This window comes from Poecilia formosa, unplaced genomic scaffold, assembly GCF_000485575.1.
Source record: "Poecilia formosa unplaced genomic scaffold, Poecilia_formosa-5.1.2 Scaffold436, whole genome shotgun sequence".
Lineage (NCBI taxonomy): Eukaryota > Metazoa > Chordata > Actinopteri > Cyprinodontiformes > Poeciliidae > Poecilia > Poecilia formosa.
This window is the reverse complement of record NW_006800375.1, coordinates 243,949-263,727: the sequence shown is the minus strand read 5'-3', so window position 1 is coordinate 263,727 and position 19,779 is coordinate 243,949. Positions and strand designations below refer to the sequence as shown.

The 19,779-nt window shown below is 41.3% G+C and overlaps 1 protein-coding gene across 5 annotated transcripts in view; it reads left to right on the top strand.

Annotated features, from left to right (window-relative positions):
* The window catches only part of ttc28 (tetratricopeptide repeat domain 28), a 106,729-nt gene extending 88,651 nt beyond the window's left edge, over positions 1-18,078 (top strand). For 2 of the 5 annotated variants that reach the window (XM_016663666.1, XM_016663669.1), the window contains 19 exons: positions 759-1,011; positions 2,969-3,078; positions 4,149-4,278; positions 4,421-4,648; positions 5,757-5,916; positions 6,827-6,967; positions 7,727-7,871; positions 7,995-8,174; positions 8,519-9,063; positions 9,283-9,530; positions 10,936-11,060; positions 11,306-11,383; positions 11,496-11,655; positions 12,544-12,620; positions 14,055-14,078; positions 14,259-14,388; positions 14,680-14,787; positions 14,882-15,500; positions 16,873-18,078. In XM_016663666.1, the coding sequence (XP_016519152.1) occupies positions 759-1,011; positions 2,969-3,078; positions 4,149-4,278; positions 4,421-4,648; positions 5,757-5,916; positions 6,827-6,967; positions 7,727-7,871; positions 7,995-8,174; positions 8,519-9,063; positions 9,283-9,530; positions 10,936-11,060; positions 11,306-11,383; positions 11,496-11,655; positions 12,544-12,620; positions 14,055-14,078; positions 14,259-14,388; positions 14,680-14,787; positions 14,882-15,500; positions 16,873-17,962 (4,551 nt within the window). In that variant the 3' untranslated portion in view covers positions 17,963-18,078. The remainder of the gene's footprint in view (positions 1-758; positions 1,012-2,968; positions 3,079-4,148; positions 4,279-4,420; positions 4,649-5,756; positions 5,917-6,826; positions 6,968-7,726; positions 7,872-7,994; positions 8,175-8,518; positions 9,064-9,282; positions 9,531-10,935; positions 11,061-11,305; positions 11,384-11,495; positions 11,656-12,543; positions 12,621-14,054; positions 14,079-14,258; positions 14,389-14,679; positions 14,788-14,881; positions 15,501-16,872) is intronic. The other 3 variants (XM_007577296.2, XM_016663668.1, XM_016663667.1) reach the window with 3 other exon arrangements.
* Positions 18,079-19,779: the final 1,701 nt, after the last annotated feature.

Sequence of the window (19,779 nt, the reverse complement as noted above, 5' to 3'; positions counted from 1 at the left end):
ATCCCTCCTATGGAATTGCTCATTCAGTCTTTTTCTTCCCCCTTTGCTCTCTGCTGCACTGCAGCTAGCATAGCCTGTTGTGAATGCTAAGGCTAGTTAGCATAGCCACTAATGACTTCAGATAAACAGTTTTCCAATTGTTTCTCCACCTTTAGCACATTTAGCAGCACATACACAAGGTTGATTGAGTCATTCAGTGAAGTTCCTCACAGTAGGCCTGTCACTATAACAAATTTTGCTGGACTATAAATTGTCCCAGAAGATATTGCAATAAATGATGATATTGTTGTTTTGGACCATTTTCCAAGTAATACAATGTTAATGGCAAATTAATGAAAGAACACATTCTCAATGATGAATAAACTTCACATTCTATTGAACATTTTACGCTGAAACTGAAAGACTTTTTAAATATCCAAAACAAAACAACAGAAGCAACAAATAAAATGAATGATGAAGGCTCTATGAACAGAATAAGGGCTGGTTGAGACCAAAGCACCAGACTGAATCCTTCTGTCACGAAACGATTTGGTAGAAAGAGAAAAACAGTAAATCAAGCAAATGGAAATTATTGAGCTTATTAAATTATTTTCATTTACCAGGCCAGCCATTTGTTGATTTATTGCTGGTTGCGACAGGCCTAACTCACAGTGTGTTTCCAGAAATTTTACTCAAATAAGAGGCAGGCAGGCTTCATTTACACACACATTCCTGATTAAAGTGATATGATGTAATTAAGCCTGCTGTTCCTGCTGCAGTGGCACCAGAGGGCGCTGAGCATCGCCGAGCAGACGGGCTGCGTGAGGAGCCAGGGCCGCGCCTACGGCAACCTGGGCCTGACCTACGAGGCTCTGGGGAACTACGAGCGGGCCGTGGTGTTTCAGGAGCAGCACCTCAGCGTGGCGGCGCAGACCAACGACCTGACGGCCAAAACTATGGCCTACGGAAGCCTGGGGAGGACACACCATGCCCTGCAGAACTACACTCAGGCTGTGATGTACCTGCAGGAAGGTGATGCACAAGATACACACACACACGCACACACCCACGCACGCACACACACACACACCTTCAGTTATACAGACGCAAACAGAGTTTCTCTTCTTTGCCAGTAGTTTACAAGCTTTATTTATAAAAATGTGATTTCTATCGTTTAAATATTTCACATTTGCCTCATAAAGTTTTGCTAGTTGTTTGTTTTCAGGGCAGGAAAATTAGAGCTGCACCGATCCGATACTAATATCTGTATCAGTGCTGATATTGAAAACCATTCTAGATCTGATATCGACGACAATGTGTCTGATCCATAAAGACAGATCTATTCAGTCTAATTCTATGCTTTGTGCTCTTTTCAATGTTTATTTTTTACATGTTTGACCAAAGTAGTCAAGCTATTATTTTTGTCAGTTTCCTCATTATTTATTTTCCATTATTTATTTTTCTCCTTATTACTCTGACTGAACAAATTAAAGTTGTTTTTTCATGTTTGACCAAGCATTTATTCTTCAGCCCAGATTAAATTGATTGTTCAAAGCAAGGCGAGATTTGGCTGAATAGTTACCATGTCAACCTGTGCATCACGTCTACACGCTCTCCACATCAGATGTAGATTTCTTTAGTAGTTTTTTGGGGTGGGGAGGCAAAGTGTTTTGAATTCATGCTTAGAATTAAAACTTTCTTTCAAACAGTTTAGGGTAGGTCTATATGCTGTGCAAAACATGTTCATTTGCACAAAATTCTGAAGTAATGAGACATCACCAGTTCAGTCCTGCCTGTTTTGACCTTTCAGAATTACTTGTTTCAGAGATGGGGTCATTTGGACCCCTGGGTTTTTACCCTCAGTGCTGTCCTGCAAGGTCACTACACTTTAGTTGCTAGGTGAGGAGCGGCGCCCGCCGACTGTGACCTCAATATCAGGAGATTTTTGAAACTGAAATACTTTAAATTATTTTCGTTAAGCACTTGGACTGTTTCCAGCAGCAGCAGAAACCCAAACTACAAAAACATGCAAAAGGTACATGTGGCAGAATAGGTCACATTAAAAAAAACAAACATTGAAACTGAAAAAAGTTACAAAACTACTTTAGTTTTAATATAAATTAGAACTTTTTGCTTTATTTACTGCATTTTTGAAACTTAAATTGTAAATTGATGTTTGTATTTATTGCTTTTAGACAATTTAGTCGTTTTAATCTCAAACCCTGCAAGCTTACGGTACTACTTACTGCTCCAAATTTAAATTATTTTAATTGCTAACGTTTGCTAACTCTTTAGAGTGTACTTTGAGCTATTTTTAGATTTTGCAGAGTTATTTATGTAATCTGGAAAACGTTTTCTGGTGTAATAATCTGTGTGCTCTTATAACATCATCCACAGTTAAAACTGCTGCAGCTTCATTCAGTCCAAATCCAGACTTAAGCAGCTGTTATTTGATCATTCCTGACCTCTGTGTGTCTCTCAGATCCTTTGGCTGTAAATTGATCATTACCTCCACAAGCAGCACAGGACTGCTCTCAGCGATGAGGTGAGGAAACGTTTGGAAATGAGCCTCCAATTAACCCTCACGGGTAAAACACACAGAAGAGCACGCAACCTCGAAGGAGACGAACACACACAGAGGCGGGAAGGTTTTCTTTATCTGATGAGATTCTGCTCAATCCGAGGCCCTAATGAGAACTAAACCGAAGCGGGTGAGACCGCCCGCGCCCCTCCCAGGAGCCGACATCAAACATGTCTGGGACAAACCGAAGACAAGAGAGAGACAATACAGCGAGTCTGAATTTGAATGAGCTGATCAAAAACAAGAGGAAAGGAACAGTGGGAGAAAGTGAATGACGCATCCGAGCATCATGGGCTAATCAGTGGAGCCTGCTTCAGAGCAGCAACAGTTGTCACGGTTTTTTGTTGTTGTTGTTGTTGTTGTTTTGATGAGCTGTCGTCTGATCTCCGTGGTGTGATTCCCTCCCAGGTCTGCGGCTGGCTGAGCAGCTGAGCCGGAGAGAAGACGAAGCCAAGCTCCGCCATCGCCTCGGGCTTTCTCTGTGGGCCAGCGGAAACCTGGAGGAGGCACAGCACCAGGTTTATGAAGTTATTACGTTTCAAGAAATGAGAAGCAGGAATGCCGCTATGTCACTTAGTCCACCGTAACACAATTAATAAACGACAAAGGTGTGTAGAGTAGCCAAAAGGATTAGCACTACTTCGCACGACGGCTAATAAGGGCCACTGAGAAAAAAAAGAGGAGGAAATTTCTGCTGAAGAACTTCTGAAATTTTGGGAATAATCTCAAAAATTGTCTAGATAAAGCATGGAAATATCTGAGTTTGAAAAGTTGAACATCTTTGACTTTTGGGAATTTGCAGAGAAACTCAAAAATGTCCAAGTCTTTTTCAAGAAAATGTTTGCAGGAGCTTAATCTCAAAATTTCTACTTTTTTTTAAAGCATATTTCTGAGTTTTAAGCTCAGAAGTTTTCTCTCTTTTTCAGAGATTTTTTGGTTGAAATTTATTCCATTTATTTCTGTTTACAATTTCCCTAATACACTGGCGTAACTTCAACATATTATTTTACAAAAACAAGATTATTAAATCTGTATTGTTTACCCTAATTATCTAGGAAAACCTGCTTTATTTCTTTCTTATAACTAGAGCGCAGTTTTTAGTAATGCCTAGATTCAGGTTCAGCCATAAACAGAACCCAGTGTAAGTGCATTTTTCTCTCGTACTTTATGAAATATAGCTGTTTTTTTTAAGTAACTAATGACCAAAAAATGTGTTGGGAAACTGAAAGATGAAACAGTAACAGTAGAGTGTCAAATACTCATCCAGTACTGATCAGCCGCACAGTTCAGCACTTTTTATTTTGATACTTCTTTTCCTCACTGATATCTAGTTGCTGCATTAATTGATCATTTCTGAGCTTATGAAGGCTGTGTGCTGGCACCACCCAGTGGTTAGTATTGTAACTGCAGGGATACTGAAGTTTTAACCATTTGACATCAGTAAGTTCTGCTAGAAATATTTTTACAAAAAAAAAGACAATATAATGAAAGTGAAAGAAAAGCATGTGAATTAAGTTCTGAATGTGAAGTTTTCAGTGGAAGGTTTGTTCATGTTGTCTGATTGTTGGATCGTTTTGTTTGGTTCCAGCTGTACAGAGCTTCTGCGTTGTTCGAGACAATCCGCCATGAGACGCAACACAACCTGGATTACAAGCTGTCCTTGTTTGATCTGCAAACCAGCTCATACCAGGCTCTCCAGAGAGTCCTCGTCAGCCTAGGTGAAATGTTTTACCCCTCTCTGGTTTTTTTTATTATTATTATTATTATTATTATTATTATTATTATTATTTTCAAACATGAAATATAACTTTGCACCAAAGCTTGTTTGATCCACCTTCATACGTTGGTCCGTTTTTCCAGGGCGGCATGACGAGGCTCTGGCCATAGCCGAGCGGGGGCGCACTCGAGCGTTCGCCGATCTGCTGGTGGAACGCCAGAGAGGAAGCAGGCATGCAGCCGGCGCCGACCCTTACATCCCGGTCACCGTGGAGCACATCCTGGAGACGGTCAACGGCCAGAAGGCGCTGATCCTCTACTATTCGCTGGCTGGAGGCTTTCTCTACAGCTGGCTCATATCTCCAGGCACAGGTACGCAGCTGAGTCAACACAGAACCGGCACTACCACATTATCCTGAGTCCATCGAAACGCTGGATCAATGACATGTTGCAAATCTATCTCTTCTTGTAAGATTATGCCGATACGAAGTTGTTAAAACAATAACTTTATTCAGATTCGTGATGTGGTATTTGATCATATTTTCCACCGAAGAAAGAAAACATCAGGATTTTAATGGCACCAGCAACCCTCCCGACCCCACTGAGGGACAAGGATGTAAAGAAAATGAATGAATGGATGGATGGATGGATGGATGGATCTTTTGTTGATGTTTGTTTATGATTATAAAATCATAGACATTTTTATACAAATATATATCTACTTTTTCAGTCATTACAATAAAATATAAGTTAAAATAACTAATTGAAGATGGAGATGGAAGATAGAAACAAAACAAAGAGCCTTTTTCCACAGAAGGGAAATTCAATAAAACGTTGTTTGCCACGCCCGACTTTCTGATTGGCTGCCGGTCAAATTTATGAAGTTGTTTTGCTCGTCAACTTAGAAATAGAAAAGTTTATGATAAGAATAAGACCAAAGGAAGCGTCCAGCAGCACTGCTGTGGAGAAATTAAATACAATTTGGTGGGATTAATATAAAAATATGACATACTTTTTGTTTTGGACAAACAAAAAGTTTGTTCTAAAGAAAACATATTGAAACTGAAGAAAAGATTTGAAAGTAAAACTTTTTTTCAGTTTCAAACTTTTTTTTTCTTCTGCACAAACTTAATTTAGCTCCGTAGGATTGTGGTGGAAATGTTTTATCTGGTCATATGTTTAAGATTACATTAATAAAATCATAACATGTTACCTGATCACCTGCTCCACCACATGTAATAATCTAGTGATCATTGAAAAGTGAGGGAAAAATGTAATGTTTCTTGTCACATTGTGTAGCTTCGTCTGTGGGTTTGCTAAATGTTTCCCCAGACAGAAGCTGAAGCCGTTTGGGGGCCACAGCATGATAAAGGTCGGGGGCCCCTTATCATGCCGAACTCCTTAGCTCTGTTTCACGTCGCTCATGTCAGGTAAACAAACTGCTCAACTTGTCGCGTGTCCTTCCTGAACCCTGCGATAGGCATCGTGAAGTTCAACGAGGCGTACCTGGGAGAGGCGGGGCCCGAGGCCTCTGAGTTCCAGGACGGCGGCGGGAGCCCGCACGGTGGAGGCCCCGTGTCTCTGGATCAGTACATCTGCAACGCCAGAGAGGCTCTGGGAGTGGACAGCCATCACAGCAGGTAGAGGCTGACGCAGAGACAGATCAATCAGAAATCAGAACTTTAGCTCCAGAAAGAGGTTCCTGTGAAAATGGATTCAGATGATTTGACTTCCTGCCCAGGGCGGCATGACCTCAGGGGTGGGGGAGGAGGGAGAGTAAGACTGTACTCAAAAGTAGAACTACTTCAACATATTTTTACTCAAGTAAAAGTAAAAAGTATTAATTCAAGAAATGACTCAAGAAAGAGTAAAAAAGTATTTTGTAAAAACTCTTCTCAAGTTCTGAGTAACTGATCAAATTATCAGTCATTTAATATTTAAAAATGAGATCATCAGACGGACCAAAATGTAAAGTTAAGTGGAAAGTTTTGTATTTTAAGGACCAAAATTACAATAATTCATATAAGCAACAAAAGAAAAGAAAAAAAAAATTCCTAATCAGTTTCTTTTGATAAAAAAAAAACAAACTTATGAAACTTTAACAAAAACTGCAGGTGTGTGTCTGAGTCTGGTGAGTTTTGGTTAAAACATGTGGGCAGAAAATTCAGAAATTTTACTCAAGTAAGACCAGAGATAGTTCATAATAAAGTTACTGAAGTAAAAGAAGTACAATAAGTACTCCTATAAGTATTTTTTTCCAATAAGTTCCTCAAGTAAATGTAACTGAGTAAATATAACTAGTTACTTCCCAACTAAGCTGTGTATCAATTAATTGTTTATCCAGTGGGGAGTGGGCGCCCCCTAGTGTCGGGAACAGTGTTGGCAAGTATTGCTGTACTTTTGCTAAATTGAGCACAAGTGAGATTACTGTTGCATCTGCAGCTCAGAGATTTCAAAATTCACTTCAGATGTGATGAGAAAGAAAAGAGCTTCCAAAAAGACAGTAGTCAACCCGACTGCGTACCACTGAACATGAATCTGTGTTTTCAGAGTGTGCTCCGGCAGTGAGACGGAGAGTGAAGCTGGAGATCTGCTGGAGCAACAGTTTGAGGAGCTAAACAACAATCTGGCCTCGGCCGCCGATCCAACCGGCTACCTCCGCATGGTGTCCAGAAATAACCGCTTCAACAGGTTCCACTGCAGCTTTCAATAACGCCTTTTCACTCGCATGCAGTGACTACAGCAAAAATACATTTAGGTGTTTTGTGTATATAAAATCCTCTGGTGTTTCAGTCAGGTTCTTTTTTTCTGATATTAAAATTTGTAACACTACTACTTTATTTTTTCTCATTGTGTATTTGCAATAAAAACCTTTCAATATTAAACACTAAAATTTGTAGCACAATTTGAATTATTTGTAACAACAACAAAAAATCTTCTTTAAGAGAAATCTTTTTATTTATTCATTTATTTTTATATCCAAACTGGTCCTGGGTAATAACTTGTACTTTTTGTTGTTGTTGAGTACACCATGCTTGGAAACCTTTCAGTATGTTATCTTTAGAAGTGCACTGATTTCAGTTTTCTGGCCGATCCTTCAAAAACCTGACCTGCTGATTGCAAGTTTGGTCAATACAGATTTTTTGTTTTGTCTTAAAAGTTGCTAAATATAGCGACAAAATTGCTAAGTTGGCAACAGTAGGGTGACTGTTGTTGGATAAGGTCTGTTTCATCACCCAAAGTGAAGGAAATCTGGGCCGATTTATCCCTTGTTATTTTCCTTACAAGGAAAATGAAGTATACCTGTATACTCCAGTACAGGAAGCTGCTGGGTGTAATTCCTGGGCAAACCTTCATAGACCCATCAGTCTGAACACTAACTCTCAATGAAAGCGTATTTGTAATCCTGTTAAGTCCATATATTCCGTGTTTTATGTAAATGTCCTCCAGCAGGAGCTGTCGGAGCATGACGAGCCTTTACAGCGCCACAGTGTCTCCAGTGAAGGACGGCTTATCTCCTGTTTGCCGACCGTCTAATGTTGGCAAACCTCCTCTACGAGCCCTCTACGACTTACTCATCGCTCCCATGGAAGGGGTGTGTGTGTGCGCGCGTGTGTGTGTTTGTGACACGGCTCCTTTTCTGTCATTCTTTCATTTGAATGTTGAGCTTTCATGTTTTGTTTTTTATTTTTTTATATCTTTAATGTTTCTGCTGCAGGGTCTGATGCACAGCAGTGGATCTGTTGGCAGGAACAGGCAGCTTGTGGTAGTTCTGGAGGGAGAACTGTACCTGATCCCCTTTGCCTTGCTGAAAGGCAGCTCCTCCAATGAGTACCTGTATGAAAGGTTTAACATCATTTCTGTACCGTCCCTGGCCAGCCTGCAGGCTACAAGCAAGGTAGGCCCTTCATCCTGAGGAGGGCAGTAGAGTGCACAACTCCAATGTAAAAGAAAAAACTGAAAAATGGGGAAAATGGGTGGTCAGTTTTGAAGAACTACAAGAAATGGGAATAACCAGCACTCCGAAAACACACAGGAAGGTTTTAAAATGGTGAATAATGACTTGATCTGCAGCCGAACCGCATTCTTTTATCGGCCACATTAAAACTTTTGTACACATTTTTGGAATCTTTATCGTTCCCTTTTGTTTTTTAGGCGATTCATCTAATGACGTCATCTTTTGTAAAATATAAAATAAAATAAAAATCTGTAAGCGTAATTGCTTGTGTGTTCTCCCTACAGCCTCACCCTCGCCCCAGCGGTCCCCTGCTGTGTCCGGACGGAGGCTCGGTGGCTGCCGTGGTTGGGGCCCCTCAGCTGCCTCCCAGCGTCATGGACCGCTGGCTGTGGGGGCCCTTACCCTCGGCCCAGGACGAGGCTCTGTCTTTGGGTGAGCAGCTGGGGTGTCACCCCCTTACCGGGGCAAACGCCACCAAGGAGCGCGTCTTAGCGGCGCTGAGTCAGGCCGAGTGCGTTCACTTTGCGACCCACACGTCCTGGAAGCTCGCCGCCATCGTGCTGTCCCCCAACCACGAGCGCAGTGCCGGGGACGGGCCGCAGGAGAACGCTCTGAGCGGGACGGCGGCGTTAGCGGACGGCGCGGACCACGACGGGAAGGTTGACCGTTTGTTTCCCAGGAGTCACAGCAGCCCAGAGAGACTCCGAGGAGCGGAAGAAAGAAGCGAGGACGTGGAGAGCGTGTGCGACGGCGCGCCGCTCCACGACTTCCTCCTCACTGCCGCCGACATCCTTGACCTGTGCCTCTCGGTCAAGCTGGTGGTTCTGAGGTATTTATGTTTGATAGTAACTAGTTACATTTACTCAATTACATTTACTTGAGTAACTTTTTGGAAAAAATTTACTTTTAGGAGTATGTTTACTGTGCTGTACATCTATGTTCTACTTCAGTAATTTTATTATGAAGCATTTTTACTCTTACTTGATTTTTGGGTCAAACTTCCCACCCCTGCAGATGCAGATGACATCTGACTCATTTGTTGTTTCAGGTCATACCCGGAGTCTAGCTGCAGAGTGACGGCCGACGGAGTGGTGGGTCTGACCCGGGCTTTCTTGGCTGCGGGCGTTCAGTGTGTGTGCGTGTCTCTGTGGCCGGTGCAGGTCGCTGCTTCCAAGCTCTTCATGCACACGTTCTACACGGCGCTGCTAAACGGCAGCAAAGCCAGCGTGGCTCTGACGGAGGCCATGAGGAACCTGCAGAGCAGCAAGCACTTCTCACACCCTTCCAACTGGGCTGGTGAGCTAAAAGAATAAAACATCCACAGATTCCTGATGGAATATTAAAGCTATCTCAAGTCAGCCTCTGTTCTGTGTGCGGACAGCAGTTTTCTTCCAAGGTAGCTTTGTATTAGCCGTGCAAATGTAAATTTGTTCAGTTTGTGAGGGTGAACTGAGGTCCTCCTGGAGACACAGTTACATAAAGGGCGCCATTTTTTAAAGTTACAGTCAAAATTGAGCATCAGTAACTTGAGTTATTTAGTCATAAGAGGGAAAAAAATGGGAGTTCATGTTTCAAAGTCATATTTTCACCATGTTATTTGTTCAGTTATGCATGTTACAGTTTCACACTCAATATCAGCTTAATATTTAACTTTAAACTAAATTTTTTGTTTGTATCTACAGCATCAGTGACTGAATGGTTCTCAAGACTCAGCTTTTGTATGACTGCACACAAGTTACATAGTTAGCTAAATACTGATAATATTTATTGTGTATAAATATTATTTATACTGTGCTAAATATTTATTTTATAGCTAAATATTTAGCTTCAAAATAAATATTTTGCTCTCTAAATATATATTTGAGATATTTATTATTTTTAATGTTATTTTGACAAAAGACTAAATAGTCAGTTTCAAATGAAATACTTAACTTGCTACATATTTAATTTGAACCACCAAGTAAAATCTTTAGCTTGCAACAAAAATATTTATTGTTTTTAATGTTATTAAGACTAAATATTTATCTTCAAACTAACTATTTAGCTTCCAATGAGACATTTAGTTTGCTAACTAAATATTCAATTTGGAGCTAAATATTTAGTCTACATTACATTGTGAAAACAATACATGTTTATGTAGTTGAGCTCATATATGTAGTTATTTAATAATTTTATAATTGAAAATGTTGCTTATTTTGTCGATGTATAGTTTTTATTAATTAATTAATTACAGACCAACTCAGTTAACTCAATTACAAACTTTAATGTTGTTCATGTTGTAGTTCACTTTCAAAGCTCTGATTAACATTGACATCATCACAAAATGCTATACACACTTGAGACTGGAACCTTTAATTATGTTAGTATTATGCACACTTATGTCTAACAATCAGCATTTAATTTCGTATCAGTTCGACAGCCAAAATACAACTATTCATATATATATTTGTATTTAGAGACAGCAAGTATTTACCATGGAGCGTTAGGAGTTTAATGAACTACGTGTGTGGAGGTTGAAAGATGTTTTTGAAGCTGACCTGGGCTGTTCCTCTCTAATGTGCAGATTGTAGTTTTGTAATGTTTCTGTCAGAAATGCGTTTGTGTCCCTTGGATCCTGAAGGCAGACGTCGTTTTGTTTCTGCTGTTCCAAACTAACTCTTAGTGATTTATCTGTGCCGCCCTGCTGTGCGTCTTCCTCCAGGTTACCTGCTGATAGGCAGCGATTTGAAGCTGAACAGCCCCATGTCGCTGGTGGGTCAGGCCCTGGCAGAGATCCTGCAGTACCCAGAGAAAGCCCGGGACGCCCTCAGGGTGCTGCTGCACCTGGTGAGCTGCCATGATATAAAGAACTGATGTATATTTTTATCTTTCTGGTTTTGTTTTTGTTGTTTTCTTGTCAAAGCAGAAGTGAAATATATGTATAATGTCAGTATCAATTTAATGAATTTCTTAAAAAGAATGACAGCATTTTAAACTGTTTTGTTTGTTTTTAAAACATTTTGCGGCTCTGCACAGGTCTAATTTAGCCGATCTTAAGGCAGACATTGTTGTTTTGTTATTTCTCTTCTCAGGTAGAAAAGTCGCTGCAGCGCATTCAGAGCGGTCACTGCAACCCCATGTACACGTCGCAGCAGAGCGTGGAGAACAAGGTGTGTGTGTGTGCGTGTGCGTGCGTGCGTGCGTGCGTGTGTGTGTGTAAATGCCAGGCTGTGCTCCCGCTCTGCCGCTCCTCCCCTCATGTCTCCCTCTCCCCCCGTTAAGGTCGGCGGCGTTCCTGGGTGGCAGGCCCTCCTGTCCGCCGTGGGCTTTCGGCTGGAGGTCTCTGGCTGTGGTGGCGGACTCCCTGCGGCCGTGTTCTTCCCGACCTCTGACCCTGGAGACCGTCTGCAGCAGTGCAGCAACACGCTGCAGGCTCTGCTCGGTAACACAGCTGTTGGCAATATTCCACTTGTACCAAGATATTTTTAATGTTATAATTAATTAATCTTCCAGTGGAATTTGAACTTTTTCATGAATATTGAGGAATTATTGAATTAGAATAAGCCTCTATCTTTTTCTAAAAAGTTACTTTTAAGTTAGTTTATCTTATTTCAAGTGTGGTGAGAAATTTGCTCTAGAAACTAGACCAAAATTATTTGGTAAGATTTTGTTTATTTGGGGAATACCTACTTAACCCCCATTAGCTGAGTATGAAATATTTTAATTAAATAAATAAAGTTCTGTGTAAATTGTTGTATATGAGAAACTTAAAAAGGGTTTTGCATGTTTGCATTAATAAAAGAAAGGCATCACTTGAAAAATATACCAAAACAAAGCATTTAGTCTGTTTTCAGCAATCAGACCAGGACTTGTGTCAATGTTTTTATAAAAGCTTGTTGTGTGAATTTATTCATTCATTAAAAGCAGATCTGAGAGCAGCAGAACTGGCTTCTCAGTAAAAGTCCCTGTATACTTGGGGTTTTATTTACTGTGGAAAAAAAGGAAGTGAAACGCTTGATTGTTTCTAATTTATCAGGAATATTTTTACCCTCATTAAGAATAAAAAAATCTCCATCTGCGTCAACTGACTATGGATTAGGTGAGACAGATCTGTGCCATTTTTGAATTGCAGTCATTTGACACTCCTGGCCTAAAACCTTGGAAAGATTTATGTTTGATGTATTTGATGTTTTAAAAATAACTAATTGTGGACTGCTCATGTTCAGATCAAAAAGCAAAAAGGTTCCAGAAACGATGTAGATTTTAAGTCGGTATTAAATCTACAGTGTTCCTGTTGAAGCTCTACTAAAGCTCATATGTTCCCCTGCAGGTCTGACTCCTGCGGCTCTGCAGGCTCTGTGTAAGCTGGTCACAACATCTGAAGCAGGAGAGCAGCTCATTCACAAGGTACAGCAGCGGCTCACACGTCTTCACGTGGCGTCTGAAAGAAAAATGCATAAACTGATTTTTAATAGTTTTTAAAATAAAATAAAATAAATAAAATAAAAAATAAAAATCTGTTTTCCAAGCTGGAAAATCCAACAACATTGTGTTGATGAAAGTTCTCAAAGGAAATCTGTTCTACTACAGTTCCCTGTCCTAGCGGTTTTAAAAGGCTCTTGGTATTGATTATTAAGAGAATTTGTGGATTTGAAACACAATTGAGCAATATATCAAATCTGTATTTCAGTTTAGATTCCAAACAAATAAAAAAAAAAAATATGTACTCATCAAATTCAACAAAAAAAAATCATAATTACTTCAGAACACTTCTTTCTGTATGACTCTGTCTGAAACCCAATGCTAAGTGCAAAAAAATTCTCCATCTCTGCATATATTTTTGCTGTTGTTTTAACATGTTGAATATTTGCATAACTTTGACTATGTTGATGCATGTTGTAGAATTTCATTGGCCGGGTGTCCCTTCAGCATTTCCATGTTCCATTGACTCGAATTCAAAATGGATTTTAAATTTAAATTCACTACTCAGCAGCGCTCCTGACAGGGGGGGTTTAGGGGGGCCGTAGTCCTCCCTGAAAAATGCTGATCTTGCCACTGACCACATAGAAAATCATGTTAACTTCAAATAAACGCATACAGTCGTCTTCTTCTTCAAGCTAAAATAAATAATAAAAAATATGTGTATTTTAGCTGTGCCACCCCAACATTTTTACCCCATGAATATTTTCTTGCGGCGCCATTGTCACATCCACTTGGAATTTGATTTCTATTCTTTTTTTTTTGTTTCATCTTTAATGTTATTTAAAATTTTCAAATCTTGTTGCTGGTAGCTAAAAATTGTATGACTAGCGTCTTCATGGACCAGACAGCCAGTGTTCATGGACATTCAGACATATGTCCATGAACACTGGCCATAATGTCATAAAACAAACCAGTTATTGCATAATTAGGTATCTATTCTTCTTCTTGAAAACTTCTAACCATATTTGCAAGAACACATCATGTCTGAGCTGAAGCCACAGCACACAGACAGGAACGAGTTCAACATTCCCATTAGTTGATTGGATATCTAAGCTAAGCGGTTGCCATGTGAAATTATTACCTCTCAGCCCTGATCCTGACATCCCAGTGAGCCTTTTCTATCCGGACATGTTCATCTCATATTTCCACATTTTCACCAGCTGTCAAACACATCGGTCATACAGTTAACGGAGGACACTGTCAGGCATCACTCTTTGCTTGTACGTCATCCTGACATTCCTACCAAACCGCATCCTAGTTATCATTCATTGATACCATAAATGAATACATACGTGACAGAGTGTGGAACATAAAACGCTGAAGTTCTGTATCCTCTTCTCTTACACTTGCGTCTCAAAGGCCGTGAAAAGCATGGTGGTGACGGTAAGTGTACTTGGTGTGATTTAGAGTGAGATGTTTTATTTTATCCTATTGACTCTATGTATGCTTCCAAATATAAATATGTCAGAGGTAGGAAAGGCATTCAGGGAATGTGGTGGGAAAAAAACCCCCAAACAATCAATCAGTCCATGCTTTCTGTTACATCTCACTTCCTGTCTGAAGCTTCATCAGGTCCTGGTGCAGCTGCAGTCCGTCGACAAAGACCAAGACTTCCCCCTGGCTCCCATCCAGGTGTCGATCAGCGTTCAGCTCTGGAGGCTGCCTGGCTGCCATGAGTTCCTGGCTGCTCTGGGTGAGCTGGCATTCTTTCTCTCCTTTACTCACATCTCCTTATTTCCTTTTAAACTTTTTCCCCACCTTTCTCCCTTTCCTTTCCATCTCCATACCCATAAAATTTTAAATAAACCCAAAGCGATTTCTAATAAAGCCATGGCGAAACTTGTAATATGCTACCAGAGAAAGTAAATCTGTAGGGCCTCGCCTTGCCACTGCTGTTTGTAAAAACAAGCAAAAAGTTTAATTTATGAATTTCTGCTAAGCTTATTAGCTGACTCTGATATCGAGAAGCGTCTCGTGTTTGCAGGTTTTGATCTGTGTGAGGTCGGTCAGGAGGAAGTCGTGTTGAAGACGGGAAAACAGGCCAGCAGACGTAACATGCATTTCGCCCTTCAGGCCCTTCTTGCCCTGTTTGGTGAGAGTAATGATTGTTTTTGTTTCTAAATCAAATTATTTTTAACTTTTTCACATTACACTTCTCTATTAATTGTCTTCCTTTTCTTATTAAGACTCCACAGAGCTTCCCAAGCGACTCAGCATGGACAGTTCGTCGTCTTTAGAGTCTCTGTCGTCCTCCCAGTCGGCCTCCCAGCCTCAGTCTTTGCCCCTCTCTCTCAGCTGTTACCCTCCCCAGCCCTTCTTACCTCCTGGTTGTTCTGACAACCTCTCCTGCGACGCCATCTCCGTCTACAGCCTCAGCTCCCTCGCCTCCTCCCTCAGCTTCCTGTCTCGGCCCGAGCCGGCGGGAAGTGACATCATCAGTCATCGCTCGCATCAACAGGAGCCAGAGAAGCAGGGTGGAGGAACGGGTCTGTACTACTCCTCGCAACGCCTGGCAAGAGGCCGGCTGGCCAATCACGGAGGAGCGTCGGCAGGAGGAGAGGACGAGGAGTACGAGGGCTTCTCCATTATAAGCAGCGAGCCGCTGGGGCGGGCGGGGAGGGAGTGCGACACGCTGCCGCTCCCTGCGGGACACCGGCAGGGCAGAGGTGGTTCCAGCAGAGGGTCTGCGGTGGGCCAGACTCTGATAGTTTCTTCCAAGGGGAGCATCAGCATGCCGACGTCCCCACTCAAAGCTCCACCACTGGCACTGCCGGACCATCCAAGCTCCAAGGTCACCCAAAAAATGTAAGTTTAGGATTAATTCAGTCAAAAACGCTAATTTAGGGTTATTTATTTTACAAACTTACCCCTGACTTTAAAACCTAGTCGTTCCAACCTTTGTATCAACAACTTCCTTCAAGTGTTTGCAGTGAATGCCAATGAGTCTTCTATGTCACTGTGGAGGAATTTTGGTCCTTGTTCTTTGAGTTTCGATTTATCATGAGGAGCTGTCCTGGTGGAGAAGAAACTGGACTTGGTGACCAAGTAGCTTGTCACACTTGCTAGTATTTATTTGGATTGTGGGAAATGAAGTAATTTGTCATAAGAGATGAATGCAAGTGGTACGCTCGACTATGAAATCTCACGTATGCACAGCTCACAGAATACACACAATACACCCGAGCACTTGGTTTATCGAAGACGGGTTACTGTCAGTGCAAGGTGCACTCTAAGAGTTAAAAGACCATGTGCAATTTGGCCACTTGCTAAAATAACAGCGCCATCTAGTGGGTTGGCATAACAACTTGGTGGTCTTGTCAAATCTTAAAATTTTCTCTGACCATCATCTGAAAATACCTGCAGTTATCAGACAGTGGTCTTATGTAAACATAGCCTTAGTATTCATTTTCACAAAGTCAGTTTTGAGTGAAACTGTAACAAAAATATTACAGATGAAACTGTAACAACTGTAGCAGTTGTTACAGCCAACGAATCACAACGAGATTTGTTGGCTGAATCACAACCACTTGTTGTGATTCAGCCACTCGTTTACACAACACCAGTGATTGGAGTCTCGTATTTTGAAAGTGCAAGATGAGGTCGAGGTTAAGGGTCAAAGCTAATGCATCTCAAAGACAGAAATCAAATCACCATGTAGTGCCTCAGCATGACAACTACAGCAGATTCAAGGTTTCTTGGTGATCTTGTGTAAATGGTGATGCAGTGTCATCTACACATGGAGACTTTCCCCCAAAATACAGTCAGTTTCCCTGTGTAAACTTTAGTTTTCTGGTGTACTTCAGATTATTGGGATACCTTACCATACCAACTTTATTTATAACACACTTTTAAGCAACCACAGCTGATACAAAGTGCTGTACATTAAAACACAACATAACAATTAAAATAAAATAAAAAAAAAATTAAAAAAAACTCTTACAGTTTAAAAACAAACAAACATACAATTTAAAACTGGATCCCGCTGGAGTTGTAAGCCAAGTAAAATAGATGGGTTTTAAGACGAGCTTTAAAATGGGTACAGTAAGTGCAACTGAACCATGAAAACGTGGTTGATCCTGTTTAGTTTATGACTTAATTGCAGGAAATTATATTTTCACAGTTCCAGGCTGGTTGGGTGTCCAAATATGCTAAAGACAGTTTCCTTTCTCTCCTGTAGCTCATTACCCACACAGACAGTTAAAGGGAAGGTTAGCAGCTCCGAGTCGGACCAGTCGAGCACCGAAACGGACAGCACCGTCAAATCCCAAGAAGAGAGGATGGGCCCTGCCGGACAACTGGATCCCCACGAATTGGCCCAGAAGATCCTGGAGGAGACCCACAGCCACATGCAAGCTGTGGAGACACTGCAGAAAGCAAACACCAGAGTGACATCTCTGAGAGGAGCCGGGGGCCGAGAAGACCCTCACACCAGGCAACCGTCTCTGTCTACCCCCACGACCCCGACCTTTAAACCCGCCAGAGGGGCGCGTGAGTTCCAGGCGTCCGAGACCAGTGCGTTCAGCAGACCTCCCAGCAGGGCTAGTCTGAAGGCCGGCTCGTCCCCTTTTACCGTCCATAAGCACCTTTCACCCCATGCCTCTGATTCGAGGCCTCCCCCAACTCCTCCCAAACCGCCGTCCCGCTCGTCATCGCTGCAGAAAATCAACACGTCTGCCTCTTCTTCTCCTTCTTCATCTCTCCCCGCTAAGGAGAGGAAGTCCCCCATCATCTCAGACGAGCCAGCCCAACACAAACCCAAATACTCCGGCTCGCCTTATAGCTGCCACATATCGCCGTCTCGCTCTCCTGCCGACAGCGCCTCGTCTCCAGCCCTCTCCTACTCCTCCAGAGGCTCCGTCTCGGTGGCGTCCAGCCCGACGGACCCTTCAGAGCTCAGCCAGTCAAAGCAGGACAACAAGGTCCAGGCGATGCACAACCTGAAGACCTTCTGGGCCGGCGTCGGCCAGAAACAGGAGGCGCCCGGCCGTTTGGCATCGCTCCGAGGCGGCGGCAAAAAAATGAGTACGGTTCAGAAAGACGTTTTGGGTTTGCTGAACCTCTCGCCCAGACACGTGTCTGGCAGGAAACACGCGGACAGACAGGAAGACCACGACAGACCCAACGGGCACCGCAAGCTGGAGCCCAAACCTCCACTTGCTCCATCTGCTGGTCTTCCAACAAACCACAAAGGAGGCATCAAACTTCCCTCTGGGAACGGATACAAGTTTCTTTCACCTGGACAGTTTTTTCCATCTTCTAAATGTTAAAGGTTTGGATATTTACCCTAATGAATTCTCAGGCAGCAGACTCATCTGAGGGTTCACTTTCTACGTAGACTGACAGAAACTGTCCTTTTTTTTTCAATAAAGTACAGTTTTACTACTAGTCCCTGCTGAAGGTGGGACCTAAAATGGACCATTTCACACTGGTCTCTTTGATTTTACGTGTGTGGGTGGGTGTGTGTATGTAGGATGTACAGTGCCTTGCAAATTAAGACTTTTGTGAATATTTTCACATTTTGTCATGTTAGGACCACAAACTTCATTTTATTTGCATTTTGTGTAAAAGACAAAGTAATGCATAATTGTTAGACGGAAGAAAATTTATAATTTTCAAAACTTTTCCCCAATAAATTTCACAAATTTCACATTTCAGCCCCCTGAGTCAGCTCTGTAGTCTTTTGGTGGTACTTTTAAGAAAAAAATGTTTTTGCACATCTAAACTATCTAACTGGGATTTTAACATTCTTAATTTTAATTTGGGTCTGGACTTCGACTAGGACATTCTAACATATTAATAGGCTTTGATCTTAACCATTTGACTGCAGCTTCAGTTGTATTTTTTGAGTTGTTGTCCCGCTGGGGGGTAAACCTCTTCTAGTCTCAAGGTTTTTCAGCCTCTAACGTGTTTTATGTCAGGATTTCTATCCTTTTTCCCATCAACATTGACTCATTTCTCTGACCACGCTGCAGAAAAAGAAACCCCCATACCATGATGCAGTCACCACCGTGCTGTAAACATATTCATCCATCATCTGTAGATGATGGACCTATACAGGGGCTGGTTAAGACACTGGACAACATAAAGTCACCGTCGCCACGGTCACCACACTAACTTCATGCAGATATAGTATAATAGCATATAAGCAATAAAATATAATTATAAAACACATTTGAGATATGTGACCACTTTTGTCTTCCTAAAATCTAACACAATCCAACAAGAAATACAGTCCTGTGTATGTGTTACTTACTACATTATTACTGTTAGTTACTACATTATTACTGTTAGTTACTACATTATTACTGTTAGTTACTACAGCTTCAAGTTATTTTTGAATGCTATGCTAAAAATGTATCAACATTGCAATATTGACAAGATATTACAAAATTCACTAAAAATTTTCTTAAATTATTGACAATTAATCACACTGTTGACATTATTGCTTTTACTTAAAGTTGCAAAAACTTTACTTCATTTTACATTGTTATCTGTTATTGCATTATTAGCTGCTACATTGTTTTATTATTGTTACTTGTGGCTGCTGTCCTTTTTAACAGGCTTTCTATGTGACTGTGCCAAACTTGAAATGGGGTATTGGTGGGTTTTTTATTATTATTATTATTATTCAATCCTGCATTAATTCACTCCACCTTTACTTTGGTTTGGTCTATCTTTTAAAATCCTACCAAAATCCATTGAAGTCTGTGGTTGTAAAGTGACAAAATGTGAAAACGTTCAAGCGAGACGACTGCCATTGCAAAGCATGGTGAGCGGTGTGGATGTGGTGACTGACTGTGCCTTCTCACACAGAAAAGTGTTTGAGTGTTTTCATGTCTGACTACAGAGCACGTGTTTTGACGTACACTGAAATGTCCCGACTTTTTTTTTTTCATGTTTAAAACGCTCGCTATTTGTGTAAGTTTACCTGAGTATGATCCTAAGTTAATATGTAATAATTATTTTTATTTGCTAGGGTTATCCTTTTCTTTTATTTAGCTGTTTTCCACTCGATGCTACACATTTTATAAAGACAATTACAACACAAAGAAGAAAAAAAACCTGATATTTTTATGGAAGTTAA